General features: G+C 41.5%; 3 protein-coding genes and 1 non-coding gene across 8 annotated transcripts in view; 2 read left to right on the forward strand and 2 right to left on the reverse strand.

Annotated features, from left to right (window-relative positions):
• The window catches only part of ccdc85cb (coiled-coil domain containing 85C, b), a 46,191-nt gene extending 30,928 nt beyond the window's left edge, over nucleotides 1-15,263 (reverse strand). For 4 of the 5 annotated variants that reach the window (XM_029425593.1, XM_029425592.1, XM_029425591.1 and 1 more), the window contains exon 1: nucleotides 13,785-15,263. In XM_029425593.1, coding sequence (XP_029281453.1) covers nucleotides 13,785-14,502 — 718 coding nt within the window. In that variant the 5' untranslated portion in view covers nucleotides 14,503-15,263. Of the gene's footprint in view, nucleotides 1-9,987; nucleotides 10,391-13,784 lie in introns of those variants that run through there. The other variant, XM_029425594.1, reaches the window with a different exon arrangement.
• The window catches only part of LOC115003692 (poly(A) polymerase type 3-like), a 981,812-nt gene that overhangs the window by 203,935 nt on the left and 750,373 nt on the right, over nucleotides 1-27,504 (forward strand). The window lies entirely within an intron of this gene.
• On the reverse strand, nucleotides 16,233-21,814 carry LOC115003685 (cholesterol 24-hydroxylase-like). Its single transcript, XM_029425583.1, has 15 exons — nucleotides 21,429-21,814; nucleotides 21,203-21,280; nucleotides 20,825-20,906; nucleotides 20,536-20,606; nucleotides 20,165-20,251; nucleotides 19,842-19,980; nucleotides 19,621-19,731; nucleotides 19,381-19,543; nucleotides 18,477-18,542; nucleotides 18,066-18,138; nucleotides 17,895-17,979; nucleotides 17,168-17,278; nucleotides 16,954-17,042; nucleotides 16,796-16,862; nucleotides 16,233-16,706 (listed from the first exon to the last, which is right to left on the reverse strand). The coding sequence occupies exons 1-15, from the start codon at nucleotides 21,566-21,568 to the stop codon at nucleotides 16,557-16,559; spliced, it is 1,512 nt and encodes a 503-aa protein (XP_029281443.1). The 5' UTR covers nucleotides 21,569-21,814; the 3' UTR covers nucleotides 16,233-16,556.
• On the forward strand, nucleotides 21,959-22,031 carry trnat-ugu (transfer RNA threonine (anticodon UGU)). The gene has a single exon. It is a non-coding gene; the product is annotated as a tRNA-Thr (tRNA).

Below are 27,504 nucleotides of genomic sequence, written 5' to 3' on the forward strand. Positions count from 1 at the left end.
ATCTTCCTAACAGAGCCATGGTGAAACGGATGGAGGTCGACAGTAAATCACTAACTGGTGGAAGAAAGAGCCATAGATGAAGAGACGAAGTAGAAATGGAGGAAGAGGCTGTTCATATACTGTCTCCGGACATTTTTAACAAGAATAATTGTTATATATTTATAGCTTCATAAAAGGGATTCAGAATTTGTAGCTAAGGAAGTTTTAGAGCTTGAATTAGTGCTAACTAAACAAGTCTTTAGGCGTTTTATGCCTTTTTGCAAATAGGGGGTTATCAAACCTTTAATCATCTTACCGTAAAAGCTCCAGATTAGCAAATAGGAACATATGCTAGCTCTTTGTCCTCGACATCCATCTCTTGCTTAAATACTTAATTCATTGTTTTGAACTCCCACACTCAAAAGACATTCAGGTGAGGCTAACTGGTGGCTGTGAACTGCCTGTAGGTGTGAATGTGTCCGTGTGTCAGAACTGTGGGGCCCGGTCCAGAATCGACCACCTTTTACCCAATGTGCTGGGGAAGTTTCCAGCTCCCTTCCACCCTGTGCAGGATAGAAGCGGATATAGAAAGCGATGGATGGATTATTGATTTATTGACCAAAAAGAAAGATGCAATCCTGGCTGTTTAATTACATAACAGTAGCCGAGTAGAAATATAATGCTGCAGGCTAATGACGGATATATATCTGCTTCACTAGCTTAATATTTGGCATGAACTTTAGTTACTACATAGCACTGAAATGTGTAACAACAACAACAACAACAACAACAACAACGCCCCACTTCTCTCTCCTTGACATGTGGAGTATTTACTCTAATTGGACCCTTCTTTCACATTTCTTTCCACATGTGGAATCCCATGAGGCAGTTCAACGACAGGGCATGTTCGCTTGACTTACATAACCAACTGTTTTATTACAACATAATGACAATACACTGCGCTCGCTTTACCTTTCATCCAAGTTCCTGTCAGCACGCTTTTCTTATTGACATTCCCCAGAAATGTAAAAGGCACGGTCCCACCCAAGAACTATTAACCTCTACAGCCTTGGATATTTCACAATTGTACATTATCTCAAACTGAAAGCGATAAGTCATAGAACAACTGTAAATATAGTCAACTTTGGACCACCGCTGAGACATTTTATGATAGAAAAAGTATTTAAGAAGCTGGAAACACTCCAATTTGGATCATTATGAAACACATTTGCCGTAATACTTCAGCTACATCAGAGATTTGTATAGTGTTGGATTTGTTGGATTAGGCCGCTGACTGGAATGTGGAGAGGGAATGAATGGTATGTTTGTCTATGTGTGTTTACTTGTATTATAATTCAAGGTACAATCCAATGTTACAATTGTCAGCACTCACAACAATATTAATTCCTTGAAAACTTTTAGTTCTCTAGTTTTCAGCATTTGATAGATGAGAGTCGGGAATCAGTTATTAAAGTAAAAAAGTCTTTATATATTCTTATATAAATTATTTGTGGAGCCAAAGCCTTGTAAGAACTTTTTTTCCCCTTTTTACTGGGAGAGTAAAAAAGAAAAGTCAAAATGTAAAGCACAGCGATAGAAGCTGTGCGAGTGGAGATAAAACAGATTTCTCTGTTGAAATATTTACTTCTCTGAAAGTAAAAAGTACAAAAAGTCAGCGGCAAGTCATCATTTGGTGCTCAGATGTGAGTATCTTTCAGCGCCGTGCAGGTGCAGTGATATTTCTGGCCTTTCAGTCTTTTTATGCGTTGTTTTTTTTTGTTCACCCCCAACCTCTCAATGGCAGCAGCTGAGCTTTCAGGGATGGCCAATTTCCCTCATCGTCTCCTCTTTTACACACTCGTGTTTTTTCTCCATCCCACCTGCTTGTCCTCCTTCTCTTTTTCCCTCATCTTTGGTTTTCACCTTTGTTTCCCCTTTCATGTTCTCTCGCTTCTTCCCTCCTTGCATCTCTTCCCCAAACCCTCCATAACCCCCGACCACCATCAATTCCTCCTAATCCCATCTCTCCCTCTTCAACATATTTCTCAACTCTCGTCATTTCTCATATTCCCCTTCTCACTGATGTGGGCTCCTCGAAATCCCCCTCCGTCAGCCTTTCCACCCATTTGGTGAACCGCGCTGCCGCCACCACCGTGGTAACTACAACATCAACACAACAAGAATCAGGTCCATGCTTCTACTTTTGTATTATTTGGCGGGCTTTTATGATACTATTCTCTCATTCAACGGTCAATTATTAACTTCTTTCTGGAAACCGCTCACATTGTACCCTTTCATCTTGTTCCATGTACAAATACTGCGCCATATGTAGCATGGCTTTGGAGAATCACAAAGCACATGGCGTCAGACTCCATCTTCATCCTCTTTTCATTTAATACCTACTGTTTGTGTTTGTAGTCTACATGTCGAGTACAAGAAAGCCCTACAGTTCCACATTTCTTCCTGAGGGAGCTCAGATTTAAAGCCACCAAGGAAATTCCTGGATTTAGATCCATTCCTCTGCAACAAGATTCAACTTGTTAAGAAGTTTCTCAAAGAAAAATAATAAAAACTTGACGGAGGAAATGTATCAAAAGCAGGGTGAAAGATGTACAGTTGAAAGCAGAGAGCTAAAGGAAACGCCACTGTGTAGAGAAAGTGCGGTACACCCCATAATACTGAGAAAGAGGGCATAGTATCCTAGCAACAAGCACAAGAAGAAGCTGCTTGCTCTGCAGTATCCTCTGTTGCTCCTGGATCTTCAACCTTGCATCTTTCTTTTAGAGGATTTCCTCAACAATCCTCTAGGAGAAACTTCCCGTCCTTTATTCTTCTACTTCCTGTTAGGACACCCTGTTGCACCCTAATAAGAGCACTCTCATTAAGTGTTCTTGTCATTTAACACCGTTATGTCTTCTAAAAGTGTTTAGGAGAGTGCCTCGGTTAATACAGTGCATATCATACGCAGGGCTACGTGCCATGTATTTAAAAGAGTAGTGGGCAGAGATACAGCGCTGGATCCCGCTCTTCAAATCCTTTTAACGGAGAAGCCCTCCCCTCCAAACCCTCTGCCACGTTTCAGAGAGACTCAGCAGCACTACAACATCAATGGTTTAATCGCCTTACATCTTTTGTTGACAGAGGAGGGCGAGCAAGACAGAGAGGATATATGTGGGATAATACAGTGTATAAAAAAATCTCCTGAAAGCCCTCTTGGCTGGCCTTGTTACTCAACTAATATAGAGCAGATTGAGATCAAAAATAGTGATGGGGAGCTAAGGAGACAGCCACAGGTCAAAGTGGAATAATCAAAGAAATGGGTGAGATTTTAGAGAAAGATTGTTCTGTGTGTATGAGGCTACTCCTCCCACGCGTAGCCTCACAGAAGAAAACATATTTCATTCATCTTTCAGGGTTCTTTGAGTTCACTGAGTCTAACCTCACCTTAGACGAAGTAAAAAATGTCACAGCTGCAGCAGAAGCAGATCTAATGCTACAGTGCAGCCTTGAAGTGGCCTGTAATGCTATTTTAAAGTTATAATCTAAAATGTGTTCCTACCTTTTTTTTTTTTAAGTGGCCAATGGCCATTTGATCTACTTGCACTCTGTCATTGACATATGAAAAATGATCACGAGCCCAACAAGAGAGCTGTCATGTTGGTAAATAAATTTGAGTATGAAATATGAAACTAGTCTGCTGTCAAGGGTATGGGGGAGCTCCAAAGACCTAATCTGTTGGTACCAGGGCATTATTCCAACAGCCCATTATTTCCGAAACCCAAATAGTCTGAAAAATGTCCCATTGGGCATTTGTCCCAAAAATCAAATGTCCATTATTCCAAAGGCTGGTTTTAAAAAAATATATATACACTTTCTCCCTGCAAAAAACAGAAGTGTTATTGACTTTGTGACTTATTATTATGCAGAACAACTAAGGCACTGAGTACTAGCCAATCGGACGCAAAGTGAAGAGGGTCATGCCTTCTAGAAAAAAAAGAAAAAAGAATCAGGAAGGTTTGATTGAATCGTTCTGCATAATAATTAGCCATGTGCTTCGGTTTGTTGCATGAAAAGTGTGTATTTTCGGAGAAATTGGCCTTCGGAACAATGGGTGTTTGTTTTCAGGATAATGGGCTGTCGGACAAATTGGCTTTTGGTCCAATGGGACATTTTTCGGACTATTTGGAAATAATGGGCCGACGGAACATTGGGCAGTCCCCCATCTGTTAATCATATAATTCAAATTGCAATACTCTGATTATGATGTGCCATAGTGCCTTCTGGAGGTACACTTTTTAAGTGATAACCAACTTTTTTTGCAAAAGGATTCAAAATGTGCTGATGCTGAACTCTCCCAAAAACAGCAACAGTGGAGCGGATCAGTGTGAGATCAGAAGTAAAAGAGGCCACAGTGGTGGAGAGGAGAAACGGGCCGACTATAATTGACTGTCAGAAGTGCCATCTCCTCTCAGCGTGAGTGAAAATAGTTTGAAATATGCTGGGTGATGCCCCTCTGAAGAAGAATAACTGGCTCCATGTGCCTCATCTGACACCTTCAAACTCTATACGAAGCCATTATTGCCGTCCTGACAGAAACAGACTGCAACTAAAACAACAGAGGGTACCATCTTTTCCCTTCAATCCTGCATCAAAACACTCTTAAACTAAAGCCTCCCTGTTACCACTTCCATTCCATTTTCCATCTATCAATCTCCAGAGCCAAGCAGCTGATGGAGTCAAAGAGGATCGGAAGGAGATCCACAAAAATCTCCAGTTTTAGATAATCATGTGGCATCCCTGTTGGTACTTCCGCGAACGTTAATACCTCCAATACCATGACATACACGCACATAGATGAAAGGATAAAATGCATTTGTACTTGCACCTCTCCCTCTCATCCATCAAGTTTGCCAGTCATTGATTTAGTCGGACAAACTCCCTTTCTGTGAGCCCGCAATTTCCTATGATTATCAGCTTTCACCTAAGCGCTTTATGATTGTGTCAGTCGCATCGGTGGAATCGAATGCTCTACACTTGGCAAACAAATAATGACTTACCCTTATAATCTGAGGCCAAGCTGAGGGTCGTTTTAATACGTTTCTGATGGAATTTCAACAACAGATTGTCGCAGAGTATTTGTCAAAGAGCAGCACAACTGGGACGCAGGAAAAACAGATGAATCATTTCTGAATTAGTATTGAATGTGTGGGGGAATATTGATGTGTTCACAGCAGGGAGATTTCAAAGCTGGCCTCTGACCTTCTCCATGTGACTCACCCAGATTATAATTATTAATAAAAGCATTATCAGTTCTCAAAATATGAACACATTTAACACAGGTTTTTCACTTCTTACTGAATGCCCATAGGCCCTCTTGTTTAAGGTCACTTATGACTGTTTAGCTCATTTCCTATCAAGATGGTTGGAGAGATTGGAGTATCGATAAACAAGACAGCCAGGCTACTGGCTCGGTGAGGCTGCACAGCAGTGGGGGCGCTTTTCTCCCACCAAAGAACGCCGGGCCTACATAGACACACGCCCTAAAGAGATACTTCCATGTCTTTCAAATGTTTCAATACCACCACCCGGGCTCTAAGTAACAAGAACAAGTCCAGAGAAATGTCTGTCTCAAGGCCCATCCCAAACCAAAACAGATACATGTTTTCTCAAGTAACACAGTCCAGTCTTGGCACTTTAAACTGGCCTGCATCCAAAGGAAATTAGCCGCCAGAATAGCAGAGAACGGTTACCTGAAACCATCCCAAAAGACTTCCTGAGGATGGAGCAACAATGTTGAGACTGTACAATTCATTCCAGATGCTTCAGTCGACCGTCGAAACTCCACATTATCTAATCCATCTGGAGGGCTCGCTGCAAGTTTCACATTTTTTTGCAGCCGCTCCAGTTATGTCCCAACTATGGCTGTGAAGTTGTTATCATCTAAGCAACCAATCAAGTGTTTCAATATTTCATTATCGCAAAAGATTTTCCAGTCAGCTAAAACATTTGCTCAAATTCCAAATAAAGATTTACGTCTCTAAACTTGGAAACTAATGAGCCATTCCATGTGGAAACACTTTAAAAGTGGCCACGTGCCCACATTTTAAGCACCAGAGAAAACAATCTATAACTGTTAAACTGCATGTTGGAGTGAGGAGACAGCACTATCTAAATGCAAGCAGGGTGAAGGCATCTGCTGACTCCAGTCTCCAATGTCACAGCAACCAAAAGCAGAGAGCTGACAGGCAGAAAATCCAGATGAACGCCTTGTTCCTCCCAGGCCTCGAAAAGAAGCTGATGAAGAGGTGTTCTGTCTCGGAGTTGCTGACTTTTGGCAACCTGGGACTGTTCCACCTTCGAAGGTCACAGGGTGTGTTGCATAGACAGAATCGGATTGCTGATTGCGAGTTTATGGTGCAACCTCAGATGGGTATTCGTCACTGTGCCACCTGAACCCAGTAACTCTCCTGTGTCTCTCGTTTGCATCTTAAATCAGGTGTTTAGATCTGACATATGACTCAGATCAATAAGGGTATTGCCAGGGGTGCAGTACCGCTCATTAAAATCAACTTTAGCCAGTTAAGGTCAGGCTGACAATGGGGCAGAGGACAAGCGAGGGTGCAAGGTACCTTTGATAAAATGCCCTCTACAAGGTGGGTTGTAGATTTTATTTTAGACTTTATTTAAGTCACTATCTATCACCGAATGAGAAAGCACAATGGTGATCGAGTCTATGGCCCACTGATAAAAGTATTCAGATATCTATATATTTGCAGTATTTAACGTTCCCGGAAAGAATGCTGTATTAAGTTACTGCTAATGCAAACTGAACAAAATCAGATCACAGTTTCTCACAGAATGATGGAAAAAGGTCTATTGCCCGACAATTGTTTGTTTTGCTGCCCCCAGTATGCCACAACATTTACCTTTACCATCAGTAAATAGGGCGTCACCATATCAATGCTGAATCAACCAAAGATACTGAGAGCTAATAACAATAGTAATGTTAAACTTACAAACATAAAAGGTTTCGTGTGTCTCCAGTTTGCCAGCTGAGTCACTTTTGTCACGTGAAACAAATGTGAAGCTCATAAAGAGACACTCATGGGACATATCACGTTACTTTCGAGGTCAGATATGCTTTCCCAAAAAAGAAAGAACATTTATTTTATAAACTATAAAATGATCTGCTTCCTATAATAACCCATGCTCAAGTGAATGTTCTATGTATGATAGTAAAGCTGGTTCATTAGTAGCTTAGAAGTAAACACACACACACACACACACACACACACACACACAGCCATATTTCTGCACAGAGGCCAACCATGCCCAAAACTATCCCCATCCCCCCTACCCCCCTTTACTCCCCTCCGCTTCAGTGACTATGAAGCTAGGCGTGGGCGCCGTCCACTCGCCCCAATGATCATTGCTGTTGCCTAGGCGACTGAGTAACCCAGCCCCTCCAGCAGCCCGCTGTCCAACGATCAGAAAAGACGAACATACATCATTTAGATCAGTGTAAACGTAAGAGGGAGACGCTTAGAGAGGGCTGAACTTGGCTTGTAAGATGACACATGACACCACATTAATGTCCTGGGAAGATGTCAGTTACGACCGAACAAACATCATTTTGTAAAAGGAACTAGCATTAGATCTTATGGTGTGTCTGTGTGTGCGAGGGTCATACTGGCTCTATAACCCCATTCTGTCGGCAGAGCGCTGCATTGATGCGAATGAACGCATCAATGCATCAAACAGCCGGTTCACAGGAATCCAGAGAGCGATGGATGCAGATGGAGGGAATGCCGGTCGGGTAGGGGAGGTAAAAGTTACTAAAAGAGTCCCAGAGACACACGCTTTCCCCATCTTCCTGTTCCTCTTTCCATGTAGTCACATTCCTGCTGTGTCACTAAGAGGAGAGAGACCCACTTCCTCTTTTGTTTATCCAGGAATGTGGGACATCCTGACAGGCTTTTCATTGACAGTACACAGCTGAGAGTTCCCCCTGTGGCTCTTTCTCTCAAACTCTCCGGTGCGTATCTATGCGTGTGTGTTTCTACTCCATTATCTGTGTTATCAGCCGACCAGGCCTCCCACAGGCAGACAGGGTGATGGGAAACGCAAGCCAGAGAGTGCAAGGAGAGCTGAAGAACTGTCAAACTAAATACTTGACAACTCAGTCAGTAAAGAGGATGAATTTCAAAAAAGTAATTTTAAAATAATTTAAATATCAACAAATCCTAATGAATTAAATGAAAGAAATTTTAATTTGGCACAGTAGGTATAAAAAATAAAATGGCTACAATCTCTCTGCTGCATGTTTTAACATGACCCAATTTAATCCTATTCATTTTCATAATTATAATAATCTTAGAGCTGTAATTTTAGTTTAGTCATCAAGAGTATTTTGACCATGCATCTCGGAGTTGTTGCCCTTCGTGAGAAAAGTACAAATGTAACCATTTGGATGAGGTTACAAAAAACCTTTTGGAAGTACAGACATGAATTTGAGCGAGGACAAACAGGTCAGCGACAGAAACTTCCTATTCCTGCTTGGACGCCCTTTTTTTTTTTTTAGCCCTGCAGACAAGTCAAACAATGACTTGAAACCACAGCAGAGAGAAAAACACCATTGTGTTCTTGATCCTCTGGTTTCATTTGGTAGCAGAAAGGAGGTCACACAAAGAGACGCCAGGGCTCACTTTGACTCGCTGGTGATTGATTGTTCATTTAAGAAAAACAGATACCGAAAGCCTGACTGAAACTGAGGAGAGCGAGACAGAGAGAGAAAAGCTTCTAAATCAGAAAGTGAAAGAGTTCACACTCACTGTGGCACCTCATATATTAAACCACACACCCACAGGCCAGACCCCCGTTTAAAACACGCAATTCTTTAACTTCTCAGTGCTTTAATTAGGACAAATTTGAACCTAATTTGGTTTACAGGGTGACTCAACAGAGTGACTAAACTTAGGAGAGCATGGCTTCTTAGGAACTGCACAATCCACTTGAGGCCACATGTAGGAGGTCTTTGCAAACAGTCTCCTGGGATGTGGAAAGAACACATAAATCAATCCATTGTGCTAGAGCTCTGATGAGTCTTAATCTGCAGTGACTCACTAACCTATCCGACTGGTTTCTGAGAGACACACACACACACACACACAGCTGAATTGACTGACAGGTTCATGGTATTGAGGTCTGAAAAGTTTTTTAAAAGGAAGTGGCACAGTTAAAATCACATATCTTTGCAAAATATTTGGTTCTACAAGCTACTGGGAAACTACTGTAGCTGCTGAGCTAACCGCTAACACGCTAGCCTGCCGGGACATACCAGCACTAGCCAATCACAATAGCTCCCAGAGCTTATTTTTTTCTCTGTACTGTGCCGTTTTCTTCCCCTTTGGCATTTTCTTCTCAGGCTTGTACACCACTGTGTTCAATAATTTACACTCCAGCAACAGAGGGTTAATTAAAAGTGGATGGTGCAACACAGCTAATAAACCAACCGCTTCTTCCATTTTGGAGCTGCGCCAATTTCAGCTTCAAGCGTGAGTTTGTGGGTCAAAGTTCACCAAAGTTAAGCTAAACATAAAAGAAAAAAAAAACCCATACAGATTTACTTGAGCCCTGCAAGGGAATCCACTGATTGTTGCGCTTCCATTGGAACTCCATTTACTTCACAGCAAAATGTGTCCGTTTTATGACCAAGTCTTTAGGTTGGGAGATGCGAGGGGAGGGAGAGGCTACTGTAAACCTTTTCAGTAATGAAAGTCCACTGTTTCAGCGTGCCGCCTCCAGTAATCAGGCATGATTTAACATCTTACTGGCCTCTGGCACACACACACACATGGATAAACAAACACACACACACACAAGAATGTGAGAAAGTGAAGGATAAAGCCACAGCGGCTGCATAAATGTGCCAGAACTAGCCCCCGTTGTCCCTGCGCAGCTGGACTAAAACAATTTACAAGATGAATGTTGAATTTTAAACATGTTTTATTTCTCTGCATTAATGTGAATGTGTCAGTGTCAATGACCTTAGTCACATCACCAAGGGTATGGTAACTCACATTGAGTGACTGGAGCCAAATGACATCAGTTTCTGATACTTCTGACTGGAATAAGTCAGCTGTCATGGGTTTGAGTCTGCAAGTCATTCATTATATTGGTGACATCATAGACATGGAAACATTTCTAACTGGCTTGATGAAAAGCACAGTCCTCTGTGCAACATGAGCCGTCCTTTCAACTGTGGTAAAAGTAGCAGAATATGTTGACGTCAGCCTCGTCGGTCTGATCATTTCTTCTTCTTCTCTGTCCACGTCGGAGAAGCCTCGCTCTCCGACACAGTGTTCCTTTAAAGCCATTTAGCAGCTCCGATGCCAGCAGAACGTGTGAGGGTCTGTTAAAGGTCAACAAGCATTACTGCAGAGTGGATCTTTATCAGTTCATCTGGACAATGTCAAAGCAGCACTTTGCTGTCTCGCTTGGCCACTCTGTCTTAATCTCACGCAGCTATACGCAGTCTGTGTGGCACTATAGGGGAGCCTAATGCAAGCTCTCTGTGACAGCATCATATTTCAGGCCATGTTTTGACTGGAATTTGGTTACGGGACCACCAAAAGTGAATGCAGACGTTGAAAAGTCTGAAGTCACTAATGAAAGGTTATGAAGCACAGTGGTATTCAATGGAGCTCCTGCTGTTCTTTTTGATTATTATTTTTATGTCTTCAGAACAGAAGCCTTTGCTCTCCTCACGCATTACAGCACACACCCAGTCCAAGTAAACATGCACACTCACAGCCTGTATCCCCAAAGGAAGAGGAGTATGTGTGTGTGTGCAGGGGGGGGGGGGGGGTTTAGCCGTGTCAACGCACAAGAAATTCAATTAAGCAGACAGCAGGATGTCTCCGAACACCAAACCTCCTTAAAGCACAATATGCCCTCCAACAGTCCCCCGTCCCCCAAGCTCCCCAGCCAACCCCTTACCGACGTTCAGCCACTCCCCCAACACCAGAGAGACCCATTGAGGGCCCCCTTTTATACACTCCTCTCCCAGTGCCTCTTTAGCCTTTAAAGAACCAGACTTTTATATTTACATTTGCCAAAAAACATGAAAACATTTAAAAATGGACTGAAAATGTATGAAACAGAAGCCTCGAGCTCAACCAACTGGTCGGTTTTACTCTTGGGACACCAAACACATTCATCCTCTTCTGCTTCCCGTCTGTGTGCGTCTGGCAACCGGACAGATGCTGTTCGCTTAGCACTCGAGTGGCAATCCTCGAGCTTGTCTCCTAAATGCCCAGGGGGAGCCACTGGCATTTGGACATCATTAAATAAAGCCACTCTGCGGACCTCACACCACAGCTAGATCCGACCTCACAACATGGTCACTCCGCTCGGATTTCAAGCTGCCAATTGAGTCAATCTGTGCTGGTGAAGAACGTTCTCAGTAGTCAGGCTGGAGAGGCTAGTATGGACCTGCGCGCAATTACTTTTCTATTCAAGCTGTTGTTTGAGAGTCATTTATTGAGATGAGTGATGAATCAGTTCTGGGTACAGTTAACTTATGCAGGGTTTCTACAGGATTCAACAAGTTGAAATTAAGGCTTTAATGACCACATAGGATGACATTTAACACCCATTTGTATTTTTGTAGTATGAAGAAAACTTAGTAGCCTTAGAATGAAAATAAGTCCTAGAGTAACTTTAAGTACATTAAGTATGATTAAAGTTCCATTCTCCAGCCATACAAAATCTGTGTATATAAGACTATTTTAGACCATTTTAGATTTGCCATGCTCAGCTTTGTTTAGAACTAGATAGCATCACCCTCATTACCAATGCATTGGTTATAACAATGAAATATAATAAGCCTTCTCTCAAGTGAAGCGGTTCTTTCCCATGCTGCCGTGTCATTCTGTGTGGGTATTTGAATCTGAGTACATTATTGTCAGTGATGAGCACACAAAGCCAGAGCCTCAGGGGCACACAATGTCACACACATCAGGCGAAACAGCAGCTTAGAGAGGTGCTGGGTCGCTGCAGACACAATATTGATGTTACATAATGACAGCCAAACAACACACCAAAAATGTGTGTGCTGGCATGTGAGTGTTTCCGGATTAAAAAGGGCTCCCTCGGCTCTCACTCATGCTCGTTTCCATTCTTTTGTATTTGTTACCTTCAAGGTCTACAATGTCCGGGAATGTCCAATGGATAACATGTGACCTATGTGTTCTGATTTGAATCTGCTTGCTTTGAGCTCCTATATGCCGCCGCTGCTGCCCAGTCCTTGTAAATCGGGGGGGGGGGGGAATTATAATAAAGTTTCAACTGGGTGGGGGATTTTTGTCCTCACATGAAACAGAATTTACTCCCCTTGCCAAACAGATCGTGGCGAGTTATCAGCCCATGTGCTAGCTAAATGAAGCTTAGTGTCCTCCTGTTCCATCAGGGCATTTTCATCCCAGCTCGAAGCTTTCAGCCGTGTATTTAGGTCTTAACACAGGGACATTGATTTCTGGTCCCATGCCATGCATTTTAAACGGGCCCTAAGCAGACATGAGTGCTCTTCCACAACCAAAAGGCAACAATGATAATCAGCGAATGACCCCAAAAGAAAAATCAATTTACTTGTGCTCCTCCTCTAAAAAGCTATTAAGATAAGTCCTCTCTTCCTTAAGGACCACGATTGCAGTGACCCGAATCAGTGCAGATTCAAATGATGGAGTAGCATGGGACTGAGCCACTTAAGAATACTGTGTGTGCATATGTGTGTGTGCGTGTCATAATCACCCCAATCAAGACCTTACAGTGAGGTAAAGCCAAGCAATTTTGACGAGCATATGTCGTCAATGCAGTCACATCCTGACTGTATTATCTATGAGGAATGAAACCAGGAAGAGGAATACAGATGGAATAGGCCAGCAGTGTCTGTTAAGAGCTCAACCACGTAGAAAAAAAATCAACTATCATTTCAAGAGGCCTCTGAAGTCAGGGGTAACTTTTGGTCATCCATCCCACATGTTTGGCCACACAGATGAAAATAAAATCAAAAAAGGGCTATTTTACCACTGGAGGAATACTTAACCAACTGAAAGTTCATTTGTACATCAATTAGTCACTTTGTGATACCTTGAATTTGTGAAGAAAACTTTCTCAAATTCCTCCATGGTGAACAAAGAATTAAAAAACGGAGAAAAGTCTTGAGGAATTGACATAAATGGAGTTTAACAACAACAAAACTATATCAAAACATCCGTTTACAAACTCTCACGCAACGTGTGTAGTGTAATCCACGTGTCATTTACCCAATCGTATGCTCACTACTACCCTAACATGCCTTTTCCCTCAAACCTTACTATTTAAATACACTTCCGCATAAGAGTGAAGTGTATTAAATAGTGAGGTTTCAGTAAAAAAAAGTATGTGTTTGAGAAGTTGTGATCATACGACTGGATAAATGAGACTTGGATTAAACTACACACGTTGTGTGAGAGTTTGTAAACGGATGTTTTGATAAAGTTTTGCTCAATTGATCGAGGCTTTTCTCAGTTTTTTGATTCTTTGATCATCGTGGAGGCATGCGAGAAATAATATGTTTTCTTCAAGAATTCAAGGTAACACGGGGTGAGTAAATGGTACACAAATGATCGTTTTGGAGGTGAAGAATTCCTTTAATATCAGGCCTGATTGATGGGACTCTAGGATGAGCATCACTGTGTTAAGTCTGCCTGCAGATTATGATAGCCAGGTGTGTTTCCACAGGTGGAGGGAGTGTGTGTACTCACCATTAAGTCCATTGGGGATGCTCCTGTGATGGTGGGGCGCTGACAGGTCATCCATGGACCTCCTCGTGGTGGTGCCTACCTTACTGTTCTCTGAGGCGGGCTTGTGTATGTGGTTGTGATTGTGGTGATCGGGGCTACCAGCACTTCCTGTGCTGGACGTGCTACTCCCGTCTCCAACATCCCTGACTGTGCCGGTGCCACCGTTCAGGTTGGTTAAACTGGATTGACTGTCTATGGAGCTCCTGGACCCCGCTCCGTTCCTCTCCTCATCCAGCATGAGGATGATCTCCTTCAGCTCAGAGTTCTCCCTCAACACGGTGTCCTGGTTGGCCTCCAGGTCCTTCAGCTTCATCATGTAGGTGCCCACCTCCTTCCACATGGCACTGGCAGTGTAGCGGCCAAAGCGCTGCCACTCCCGGGACAGCTTCTTGCCCTTCTGTCGGTCGTCGTCCAGGAAGCAGCAGAGCTCCCGGAGCTCGTGGTTGTCGTCCTGCAGCTTCTGGTTGATCTCCTTCAGGCTCCGGATTTCGTGCAGGTGCACCTGCAGCCGCCGGTTGATGTCTTTCATCATGTTGCCATGCTCGATCATCAAGTTCATTTTCTCGCCGTCAACCCTCCTTAATCTCCGGATCAACTCCTCTTTGCTGCACCGCAGCATCTCATCGTCCGTCAGCTCGCTCACTTCATCCTTCGGTCCCTCGGACGGATTTTTAGCCATGGCTGTCTCTGTCTGAGTCTCAGTTCGTGTAAAAAGTGGCTTGAAATGTACTGTCAAAACTAAATTAGCCAACCCTCAGTTGCAAAATTGTGTTAAAACACATTGTCCAAAATATGAATGCATCGTTATGCCCTCTTCTTCAACAGGCCGATAATGAAAAAGAATATTAATATTAATGCAATGCTATGGCAACCCGTGCATGAACTGAATGCCCCGACTATTTTAAAAAAAGGAAAACCCCTTTATGTAGCCTATTTACGGAAACAAACACTGGTACTCACATTCCGTCAATAACGGAAACACATGATTTTAAATCGATTAGTTACCAGTTATTTTCTATCCGGTCCTGGTCCCCATCAGCACAACACTCCGCGTCCCATCGCAATGTGCGCCCTCTCCTCTGGACATCGCTCCATTCAAACGATGGTAAACAAAAAAAGCCCAACAATTTGAAATTTCAGTTCGTTTAAACCCTAATTTGAGTTTAAAATGTGAAACGTCGCGTAAACACGACCCTTCAAAAGTCCACTTGTTACCGGCGGTGCTCTGTTGAACGCGTTTTACCGTCAACAACGCTCCTCGGGTAAGCCTCTTTACTGAGGTGCTGTGTTGGTTGGATTCAAGCCTTTCCACTCAGCCAGCTCGGAATTAGCCGCGGACCCCCCTCCTTCTTGTCCAAACACTCGGGTTGGGTTTGAAATCATTCAAGAGGATTTCGGCCAAGACGGCCAATCAAGACGTGAGAGGAGTGGGCAGCAGCAGGTAGATGAACAGTGCGCTGAAGCCTCACAGGGCAGGCTCAGCCCTCTTAAAGGAACAGTGACACGGGTTGGACTGACAAAAACACATTATTCATTCAAAAAACGAAACAATAGAGAACTGGACTAGAACTCCTATTTTAAAAGAAACATATAGATATATAATTCCTACATAAATTATTAAATGACTAATTAATAAACATGTAAGCGTTTTGTGGAGTTTATATTTAGCTTATAATATTCATAAACCTTAACCTTTTATTAGTAAAAGCTATTGGATTTTGAAGTATTTGTTTATTTTAAGTAATTGGCTAATTATTCATTATTAAAAAATGTAAACAATGTGATTCAACAATGAACAACCTTATCTTAAATGTAAATATAACAGAATAAAATAAAACTAGAGACATTGGGATCAGGCCAGCCCGACACCAATTCGGGCCAGGGGCGTTCTGCACCCCAATTCCGGAGTCCTTGCTCAGAACACCCCCATCATTGAACACCAGTAAAGTTTAGTGACACCAAATCTCAACAGGGGTGTAAAGTGATGGGGCCAATGGCTCCTTCACCCCCCATGCACGGACCAAGGCCATCTTCAAACTGGAAATTCATTTTGATCTCAACTACACATCTGTAAACTTTTGTATCTGCGTCTTGCACGGTTGCGACCCTATCACAGTGAAAAAATCTGTCAACAGACAGAAAGATGACACCTGATAAATTACTCAAAAACCTCTTCTGTGGTAGTTCCCACTATAGGTGTCTCCATGAGCTTTTTTTTTTTTAAATATAACAAAAAAACACACACACACACACACACACACACACACACACACACACACACACACACACACACACACACACACACACACACACACACACGGTGAAAACAGATCCAGCGTGGCTTTCACAGCTGGTATACTCCTGAAACAAAGCTTAGATGAGTGGCAACTTTTGCTTTTTATTCTCTTGAAATTGACATTTAACAGGTGCTATTGAGATTTATTTGTAAGGTCACAGCGCCCCCCTGTGTACATTGTCAGTAATGGCCAAATACACAGCAGGTTGAGTGCATAGTACAGTAAAATAATGTGACAAACAGTTGATCAATGTAAAAATGGTGAATTCAGCATTTAAGTGTTTGTGCTAAAGACAACTCTGCAGCATAAGAGGCTTGTGGCTGGGGCAGGAGTACAAAGTCGCAGGCAGTAAGCTAACATAAGCAACCCAACAACCCAATTACACCACATGAAACATTACGGTTTCTTCTTATGTTATATGGTACAGTATGACCATCTATTTCTTGTCATTCCTGTGTCTCACAGAGCACACCACTCCGCTCTTCGGCCTGAGTGTGCCATTGTCCACGATGTCAAAGGTCTGACCCGGCGAAAGGGTAAAGTCAAACCTCTGGAGCAGCTTTGCCATCACCAATTTGGCCTCCATCTGCAATCGCCCCACCACCACCACCCATTGAGTTAGTCCACGTGTTGTTATGTTTTGTATGTTGAATATTCATAACTGTCAGCACCCACCTGTGCAAAGGTCTGTCCCAGGCATGAGCGTGGACCGAGGGAAAAGGGGTAGTAGCAGTAATAAGGCCTTGCAAAACAGACAAAAGACCTCATTTAATGCCGTGTTCAGAGTAAAAATGACTGATCATGTAATTATGTGATAATTGTATGCTACTTACTTGGGAGCATCTGGGTGAAATCTGTCTGGATCAAATTTCAGCGGGTCCTTGAAGAATTTGTCCATTCTCCCAGTCACATAGGAGCTGAACTGAATGTATTTAACAGTTTGACAGCAGTTAACTTCTTTATGGTTTATGGTTTTTGTGTCTGTGTGTTTTTAAGTAATAGGTGCCATTGTCCTTTATGTTTATAAATCAGAAACCAACTACTCACAAAGCACGCGACTCCTTTAGGTATGTGGATACCGTCAATGACAATGTCATTCGGTACATCACGAGTTGTGGCTGGAGCCGTCGGGTAAATCCTCAGAGTCTCTTTTAGCACCTGGGGGGAGGTTACATCTTGGGTCAATTGCTTGAAACAATTAATAAAATAATTAAATTGCAGAGAAGAGGATGATTCATCTCTATGAAGAGACATGTGCATATGAATGCAGAATCTGTAGACAACGGGAAATGATTTTGGTATCAGAAGCATTCTGATCGCTGTCTGTAGTTTATTTGTAGACCAAGTAGTATTGACCAATCACATTTGAGCAGGCTTTGGTTGCATGCAGGTAAACAGCCTGTATGGAGAGCAAAAGAGGCAAAAATGCTATCTAGGAACATATCGGCTATCATTCAACGACAATGAAGTCTATGCAGATGTCTGTTTATAGAGATTAACCGTAGGTGTCGTCTCCCAACTCAATTCTGGCATTAGCCCCCCCGTGATATTGAAGGTTGCACTGAGAGGCGAATTGTCGTCAGACTGATATAATTAGTTTAGTGGTAATCTGTAGAAGGAGCCGTTAGTCTTATTAAAAAGCTAAAGACGTGTGTTTAGTCTGACATGAGTCAGTGAGTGAATGAATACATGTGAGTAAGTTGCACAATGGTTTCACAACATGCTTCACTCCTAAAAAGCTAAACCACAATTTTCCAAACTTCATGTTATGTACCTGTGAGAGGTAGACCAGTTTCCCCAGATCGTCATAACTGATGTCACGTTTCATCCCGATGACGTCATCCACCTCTTTCTTCAGTCTGATAAATAAAAACAACAACTGAAGAAACCTTCAGTTCAAAAGCTACATTATGAAACCGTTTTGCCCTGCACTGTTGGTTCTTACTTCTCCAGTATGTCAGGATGTCTTGTAAGCTCCATGATGCAAAAAGCCACTTGATTGGTTGTTGTTTCTTGGCCTAAAAAGTTAGAACATTGGAACATGTGGATCAATAACACACATTAAAGTATTAAGCATTCTTTATCTCTGAACCAAAAAGTGGGCCTTCAAAGAACAGTTCACCTAAAAACACCATAAAATGTAGGACTTAAATATTAGTGGTGATAATAGTAATACAGAGTGTATGGATTATTGTGAATAATAATGTCATTATACTTTCAAAGTAATATTAAAATCTCCAGAATTCAAACCTAAACCGGTGGATAGTTCAGATTCTTTTATTGGACATTTGGGCAAAGTGTTTTGTGTTTTTTTTGGAGCATTTCCCACATCAAAGCAGAAACAACACAGACTCACCCGCAATGAAAAATGTCACAAAATTGTCCAACATTAACTCTTCATCTTCTGAAGTCATGCTTTCCTCTGGAATAATAAGAAAATAAAAAATGAACAAGTAACCCAATATTCCAGCTTTCCTGTTATATCATTTGTAAAAAGAAAAAAACATTGCAATTCTAAACATTAACATCCATGTTGGACTGAAAGTTAACCTCATTTATACATGCATGTTAACGGACATATCTTCTCTACTGACATACTCTATCTACTGCATCTGATTGTGAACAGGAAGAAGCTTAACCTTATAATAAAATGTAAACTTAATGAAGCACAGGTTGACATGATGAGGCTTATCTAGACCCTCATAACTATTGTTTGCAACTGTCCTCTCACCAGTAGTGATGTTTATCAATCTAGGTTGTTTTGGTGAGAGTTGCCGAGTGTTGGAGATATCAACCGTAGAGATGTCTGCCTTTCTTTTGAATGCAATGGAACTAGATGGCTTCTCATAGACGAGTGGCTCGTGTTTATAGTTTACAGCTAACCAATACTGCTAGCTCACGTCGCACCACTGAGCTAGCTAACATTCTTCCTTGAGTATATGCTCACTTCCTTCTGTGCAGTGATACAGTTGCTGGGTGTAGTTTGGTAGAAAGAAAATAGTTCCTACATGGAACTTCTCACAACAAGGTCTGTGCATTGTGTTGAGTAACTGGGTCATGACTTCTGGAAAGAGACTTTGCTGTTGAGTGTTTCAAACGAAGTTCCATTATAGACAGACATCTCTACGGCCGATATCTCCAACACTCAGCAACTCACGCCAAAACAAACTTTGATTGAAAAATATGTATTTTTGATTTGGTCCCTTTAAGCCTTCTTCTTATGTAATCAGTCAATCAATCTGAACTTTAGTAACCATAACCTTTTCCCGCTGATTTGATGATCTGGGTGAGGATGTCCTTGGAGACATCCTCGCCATTTTGCATGGCCGTCTTTCTGTCATGAATCCACTGAGCTCCGGTTGTGCGCAGCAGGCGGCAAGCTTCCCTCACTTCTTTAACGAATGGTCGGTTCTTTGGCTTGTACTGTAAATGCAAGATTTTAGGATCCCACACAGTTTATACTATTGTCACCACCACAAAAACTTGCTGTTAAGTCATACCTGAAAAAAGATGTCTCTGATATTGAAGACCATCCCTTTCAGACATTTCTGGATGGCGTCAGGGAAGACTGACTTATTCTTGAGCATGTCTAAATCCATACCAAAAGCAACCTGAGATTCAACAAGAGAACAAGGTAGTTACAACTTGATTAGATTAACTTCTGTCATAAACTGCCGCTTTTGTCACATGCAAGAAACACTTTTTGCATATGGCACAATACCTTAGCGATAACATCAAGAGTAACAAAGTTGACAAGGCGGAGCATGCTGGCCTCTGTTTGGTTATCAGCGACTTCCACAAGTTTAGTCATGAGTTTCTCTGCCCTCTCGTTGAAGGTGTCCATTAGCCCTCTCAAATACCTGGGAATAATAGTAGTTTTAAACAGTGGATTGCAAAGCTCCACAGAAATTCTGCAAATGGACAACGTTGTCCAAAAGAAACCAACAATCTGAACAGAATCTACAATGATTGCAAACAGTGGATACAAAATAAAGGTTGAGCAGATACTCTATTGTGTTGCTTTGTGATTATTAAATAACTCACAAGCTGCTGAACAAGGGGTCCATGATCCGGCGCTGTTTATACCACAGTTCATGATCTTGTGTTGTTACAAGGCCATTACCTAGGAACCTTGAAAAGAGACATTGAACAAAAGACCTTTAAAATACAAAAATAAGGTTGTTCATTATTTGATACAACTAATAATTGCCTGGGATTGAAAAGTTGACTGACAATACTAGCGTACCTAAAACATGAGTTGTTGTCAGTTCAAGAATTCAACATATTACAAATTACACTTATTATTATTATTATTGCTGTCTTGTTCCTAGGTCAAAGAACTTAGTAAAGTATCTGTATAACTGAGATGTATACAGTATGAAGAGTAGAGCTAATCCAACAGTCTAATGAACTACCTTAGACCAAACAGTTGGGAGAGTCTCTTGTAGGAGTAATCTTTTGGATACTTTGGGGACATCAGAATCTCCTGAAATAGAGCCATCATAAAAGGAGACATTGAACAACAAGAATATATGATTATTCAATTTTTACCAACAAAAGACAATAGGTGGCACTATAGAGACATGTTTTATTTGTGCAAGGATTATGTCCAAAGCAGGACCATCTGTCTATCTTTGCACTTACGTTTTTTGTGGAATGCTATGCAACTGACACAAATACCATTGAAAAGGAGTGGCTGTTTACCTTAGTTCCCTCTGGGCAGGTTACAAGTATTACAACATAATGCAGAAGATTCAGCCTGCAAACAGGCCCATAATTCTCGGCCCTGTAAATGACATTTTAATTATGGGTTTGAATTGCAAATATTACATCTAGTTACACCCAAATTGAAGGTGCAATGATCACAATAACTACTGCAAAAATATAAATTTGATATGTAGCTTGAAGATGATTAGACCGGGAATTAATGACAAACTTAAACACATAAACACATAAAAAAAAAGAATCAACAAAGAGGAACAGCATGCACACATTATGGAATTAGTTAACAAACGTAAACTTAGACTTAGCTAAGTTAATTTACATACATTTGCTTATGGATGATATATCGCTTGTGCTTACCATTCCAGGAACGTGTCGAATATAACTTCGTCATTTTTCAATGCCCTCAAAAACGATGGTGAATGTCCGAAGAGAAAACTGGGTGGAGGAAAAGAAAAAGTGGCATGTATAGTAATGTAAACACAATAGTTGTAATGTTGGCTAGCTAGGCGACGAGAAAACAAGTAAAGTTAGCGTTAGAATTAACTAATTTAGCTAACATTAAAGTATGACCCAAATAACTCACCTGTCTCTCGGTGGCCCCGGTATGTGGTCATATTTGTTATGAATGTGTTTCATGTACAGGCAGAAACTAAGAAACGCTATGAAAGCCAGAAATAGCAGAAACATAACCGTCCAGCTCAAAATGACATATAAAACTGCCATTCTGCTAACGTTATACCGACAGCCCAAAGTCAATCGTTCTTGTTAGTGTGCACGGGTATAGCGCCTGAGTCAAAACTTTCGCATCGTCCGATCAGCGGACCAAACCGCTCTGCCCGCGAGCGCTGCGCTGAAAGTTCAAATGATTTAAACTCTGACCCCGATTGCCGCTGACATTCCGAAGCGCATTGAGATGAGCTGTGGGAAGCAGCACAGGCAACCAGGGGACGTCACCATTGAAACAAAACTAACTAGCTGTCTTCACCGCAAGGCTCAGCGCCCTATCGGCAGTTTATCTTATTCATACTGATACTTCCCATCGTGTAAAGCAGCTTTACACAGCACATAGACACTCCTTGAAAATTTTACTGTACCCTTATTAATAGTGGAATGGGCTCCATAGCTCAGTGGTTAGAGCACTGGTCTTGTAAACCAGGGGTCGCGAGTTCGATCCTCGCTGGGGCCTACCGGGTTAGCGTTTTTCACTTTCGATCCCTGCTTGAATTTAGATAACATCGTGGTTTCAATTTTAAATTTGGATGTTAACAGTATCGTATTGCCTCTTAGAAGTCTTGATACCGGCCAAACAATGCTTTTTTATTACTGCTAGCTGACGTGATGGGGGAAACATTCTGATTGGGTCAGATTTATACCAACTGTAATGTAACAGGTTTGATCATTTGGCTCATTATGTTATATAACTTAGCTATTTCCTGCTAGTCTTTACAGTCAAAATGTCGCAGCACATTTGTTTGCAACCACTTTAACTATTAAAACCAGGAAAGTAGGCTTAAGCCCTCAGGTGTTACAAACAGTACAGACAGGTTTAGAATCTTGAGACTGTCTGACAATGTCTTAAAAGTGGGGCCAGGGAGTGGGTTACGTTGCTATCTTAAAGTGAGTTTTGTCTTTGAGTTTAGTTACAATCTTTATTATATCATTAATCTATTATTTCAGATCTTCAGCTAGAACGTTTTCTGTAGTCAGGTTTATAAGAGGTCCCTAAAAACTGAGCTATTATGCCTACTTAATGAAGCAGAAGTACACCTATGTGGCATGCACCAACTGCACCTCGTAAACTTCAGTTCATGATTAACACGACGCTGATGAAAGAGCTGTGACAACTTTAAAACTTTAAATTTAAGTTGTACTGCCTCCCACCTCAGAGTTCATTTCTCACCAATCAGTTTCAGCAGCAACAAGGGAAACTCCTCCATGACTGAAAATAGGACCAATGTTGCCAGTCGGAGCATACAACTACGTAGATAGATGCACTTCACACATCAGATCCCTTCACCTCAGCTGGTGAAGCGGGAAACCCTCCCTCGGTTTATACAATTACACTCATCTCCAGGAGCACCGGAATAACAGGGTAATTGAGTTGACACAGAACTTCCCATAGGCTTAATCAAGAGACGCATACAGAAGTGATAGGCCAAGTGATGCAGATGGTTATTGTGAATCAAATGCGCACTTATGTTTGCTCGTCTACATATATTGGCACCATTAAACACATTCTGCAGTGCTAAAAGGGGCTACAAGGCTGTGACAAATGTGTGTTATTCTTTAAAAACTGCTATAAATTGATTGCATCTGATGCATTTCCTCTTTTTCCCTCACTCATTAGCCTGTACAACATTGTATTTGTTGAGGGAAATACAGGGATCCATATGATTAAAAAAATATTTCTGACTGATTATAGCTCATTTATTTCTCTAGATGTCAGTTTAGACTCACTTTGGTGATCAAATACTGCTGTCATTTTAACAGACCCCCAAAAAACCTACTTAACATTCTGTAGGCTGACATGAAGCCGGAACAGCACACTAATCTGAGCTTCATCTCAGCAAGTGGGTGGTGATATACACACACTATAGGATTATTTTTACATGGTAAACCAGGCTGTTAATAGCCGTTCAGAGTCACAGAATTGTCAACTTCACGCTTCTGTGTTAAAATGCATGGAGTACATTTTTCAGTCCACTTATTCGAAGGCGAAGATGGGTGAAAGTAAAACATGATTTCTGGGACAAATCAAGAGTTTGTGTTCATGTTGATATTATTTATAACGTCATCTTTATTTAGCCCTGCTGATCAACCGATGGCAAATTGAAGCAAAAAACATTTAGGTGATTCATTGAGTAGTAATTGGCAACACTTTTGTTCATCCATGTCTTTTTTTAAGCAAATCCCCCAAACTTCACTGATTCAAACTTCTAAATTACTATCAAATGTGACTATTTGATAGTTCTTTGTCTTCTGTAATGATAATTTGAAAATCTTTTGGTTTGGGACTAATTATAATAATAATAGATTAATCAATTAATTGTGAAAATAATCTGCAGATTAATCACTAATGAAAATAACTCAGATTTAACCTTAAAATAAATGTGATTCAAGAGTGAACATGCTAAAATGGCCTATTTATGATTAACTTTATATGCAACTGGTGAAGAAAAGTAGATAACCTTTTCTCTCTAATTCTGCATAAGTATGCAAACAAAGCTTTGAGATCTCAGAGTCTAAATGGTAAATCCAGGTGTTGGTACTAAATCCTGTGTACTTAGTTATGACGACCAGCAGAGGGTGCTCTATGTCAGTTTCTTGAATTTACTTATTTATTTTTAGGAACATTTTCCCTTATTATTCAGTACAGCTGAAGATAGACAGGAAAGGGGGAGAGACAGGGGACAACATGCAACAAAGGGCCACAGGTCAGATTCGAACCTGGGCCACTGCAGTAAGGACTGAACCTGAGTACATGGGCAGACATGACGCCTTGAATTTACAGTATTCTTCCATCTCTGCTTTTTCTTTGACATGAACTGCAGACTCACAAGGAAAAAAAGACGGATCATGATCATGATCTTTTCTCACAACATGCGTGTGTATTGCACATTGAAATGACAATGCTGTCTGTTTATTTTCCCATCATTCGTGCAAAACAAGATCTCGCATTCTGATCTTCGGGATCCAAGAAACCTCATCTGACCTAAAGCACAACTTTCTTCTTACTTGTTTGCTACCATCTATCCACTTCCACCACTATGGCCCCTTCATACCTGTGCATATTGTTTGCAATAACCTTCGAGCTTGCCTGCATTCTTATCTTAAAAAGAACGAGCGATCATATTTTTGGTCCAGGGTCTTGGCTCTGTGTAAACGCTGGAGGCTAGGGGCTGTTTGATGTTGTTATGGCTGGCTGTCTGCCGCCTCAGTACTACTGGATCTGCAGGCCCCTCTCATGTCCAAAGGTATTGTGTTGGCTGCTCTTTTGATTATATTATCAACAGAGAGAGAGAGAGGGAGAAAATTAAGACTCCCACTGGACATGAGTAAACAAACAAAAGTTTGTAGAGTCTGGTTCATCCAAAGAATGTCAGATATTCAGACTTCTGTGAGGATATTGATGTCCAGTGTTGAGATTATTGGGCTGAATATTGTTCTAGCCTGATAAAACAATTTGCCTGTAGTCGGTCTGCAAGATTGAGGAGCATGAAAAATATTAAAGAGGAAAAGACATTTTGACACTAGACATTTTAAAGAATGTTATCATTGTCCCTGTCATTGTCTTGCAGAGTCCCTGCAAGACAAGAATGTACACAGTCATACACTTTCAGCCTTGCTAGTGGCTCTATGGAAGGCAGTATTGGTACACCACTTTGCTCCAGGCTGAAATATCAACACCTGTTGGATTCATTTCCATTGAAGTTTGTACAGATGTTCATGGTCCCCAGAGGAGGAGTCCTGCTGACTTTGGTGATCTCTTCTCATTCAACATAGTGCCATCATCAGGTCAACATTTTTAATGTGTTTAGTACTTTGGTTTATAAAAAAAGACTTAAAAAACTAAAGTCATTTCCATAGAGTTTAGAGCTAATTAGCATGTTAGCATGCTAACATACTAACATGGCGAACACGGTAAACCTTATACCTGCTAAATATCAGCATGTTGACATTAGCCACGTTTCCATTCAAATACATCGCAAATGTTAACCGAATTATGGGCGGTTCCGGCTATTGCCATCTTGGCAGTAGAGACTCGGTCTAACTCATGCTAATAATAATGCAATAATGGCCAAAGAGGTGGATTGTTGATGAAACTGAGGGGGGCCCGGGAAACGCAGAATAGCAGAAAGCTAGCGGCTAGCAAACTGTAAGGGCACGGACCTGTCACTCAAAGCGGCCATTCCCCTAATTATGCATTGCGCATACTTTAAGCCTTAATATAATTTAAATGGGTGAGTTATATAAAGATGTACCCCCGTACAGATGTCATGAACGGAGAAATTAGCTTTAGAGACCAAACCCGTTTTTAGTACCAGACTGTAATGTAATGTTTATTTCTGCACATTTATAGCACTTGCACATACAGTAGCTTCATTTGTCAGCCCCGGAGGTTGACACTTGGGAGAAATAATATGAGACAAATAAAAGCGCCAGTGGGACCTCAAACGGTGAAAAACAATGTGGAAAACGCAATGCAAATATGATATATCTGTTTCATGTATGTGACAAAGGTTATTTGTGTGGAGACTGTTTTAGATTCAGCGGAGCCGAAGCTTCAAAGGACATTAAAGTCACAGGCTTCATTTACGTCGTCATTTATTCTCTGAATCTGTTTCCAGTGCATTTTGTTGCATTTTGCATTTCTCGATACACTACCCTTTCCACTTTTTATTGTTGAGTTTTCAAGTTTCTTTCTAATTTTTTGTGTTTCCACTTGATACTTTTATGCGCAAAATGAAAATGCGCATAAGAACAGCTAGATGGAAAGCAACTATTACCATGGTGAGCATGCTGACGTTAATAGCTGACTGTTAGTCTTGTTATTTTTTTCTCACAAATTAACCACCCGTATCACCTGCAACTGGAGGAATGGTAACAAATAATAAATATACACAAGTGTTATTTGTGCTCTATAACCCTTGGATTTCTGCCTCTTATGAGTGGAGGCTTCATTTTGAGATTAGTCTTGTTGACCATACCAGAACAAGGCCTTCCTCTGTGTCAGGCTGGTCAAGGAATGGGATAAGTCAAACTCCAGATAATCCATCGGATCCTAAGATCCACTGGCATTCTTAGAAATCATGAAGGTAGAAAGGTTAAAGCATGTGTATGGGTTTGTTTGCAATATGTATGTGTCCATGATGGCTGGTTTTCAAGACTTCACTGAACCCTTGTCAGTCACTGAGTGAGTGCATGTTTGCTAGCTTGGGGTTACTGTCAGCACAGGGGATGTGAAGGAGGGGGGGAAGCAGCCTGTAACAGGAGCAGTGAGGGACTTGAAGGGCCGTGCTGTTTGCAGGTCGACCAGCCGCAGTACACCCAGAGGAAATCTCATGTTCCTGCCAGCCTACAAAAGTAAACAGATCTGTAACCACGGAGCGCTGGCACCGGGCCTGGGCCACCAGCGCTATAACTAAAGGAATGAATAACATCACACACATTCACTGAAATGTAGATGCACGGTGTGCATTCCGAATGTTCGATGGTTAATCCAACCTTTTCACATTTTGTATGTGAAACAATTCCTGCTAAATTGAAATACACTGGTCGCCTTGCACTTCTGTATAACCACAGTGTACTCCCTATGTGACATAACAGACATGCCCTCCATAAACTGTGAAGTGTATTCACCCAGTTTTTAAATGCATCCGCTGGGGAACTCTTCCATCATTCAATATTTCAGATAACATCTTTTTAGCCACAGAGTTCTGAAACCTCCCCTCTCTTTCATGTTCTTTTTTTCCCTCTCTCCCCTGCTCTCTCTCTCTCTCTGCTTTCTCCTCTGTCTACACATCTGCGGTTATTTATCTGTTATTCTGCGGCAGCAATGTGGTCAACATGTGTCTGGCTTCCCTCCACGGTGCACTCATCTGTAGTCAACTTAGGAGTCACTGAAGGATCGTAGTAGACCTAGCAAGCTCCTTATCGTT

The sequence above is a fragment of the Cottoperca gobio genome, chromosome 24 (genome assembly GCF_900634415.1).
Source record: "Cottoperca gobio chromosome 24, fCotGob3.1, whole genome shotgun sequence".
In the NCBI taxonomy this organism is placed as follows: Eukaryota; Metazoa; Chordata; class Actinopteri; order Perciformes; family Bovichtidae; genus Cottoperca; species Cottoperca gobio.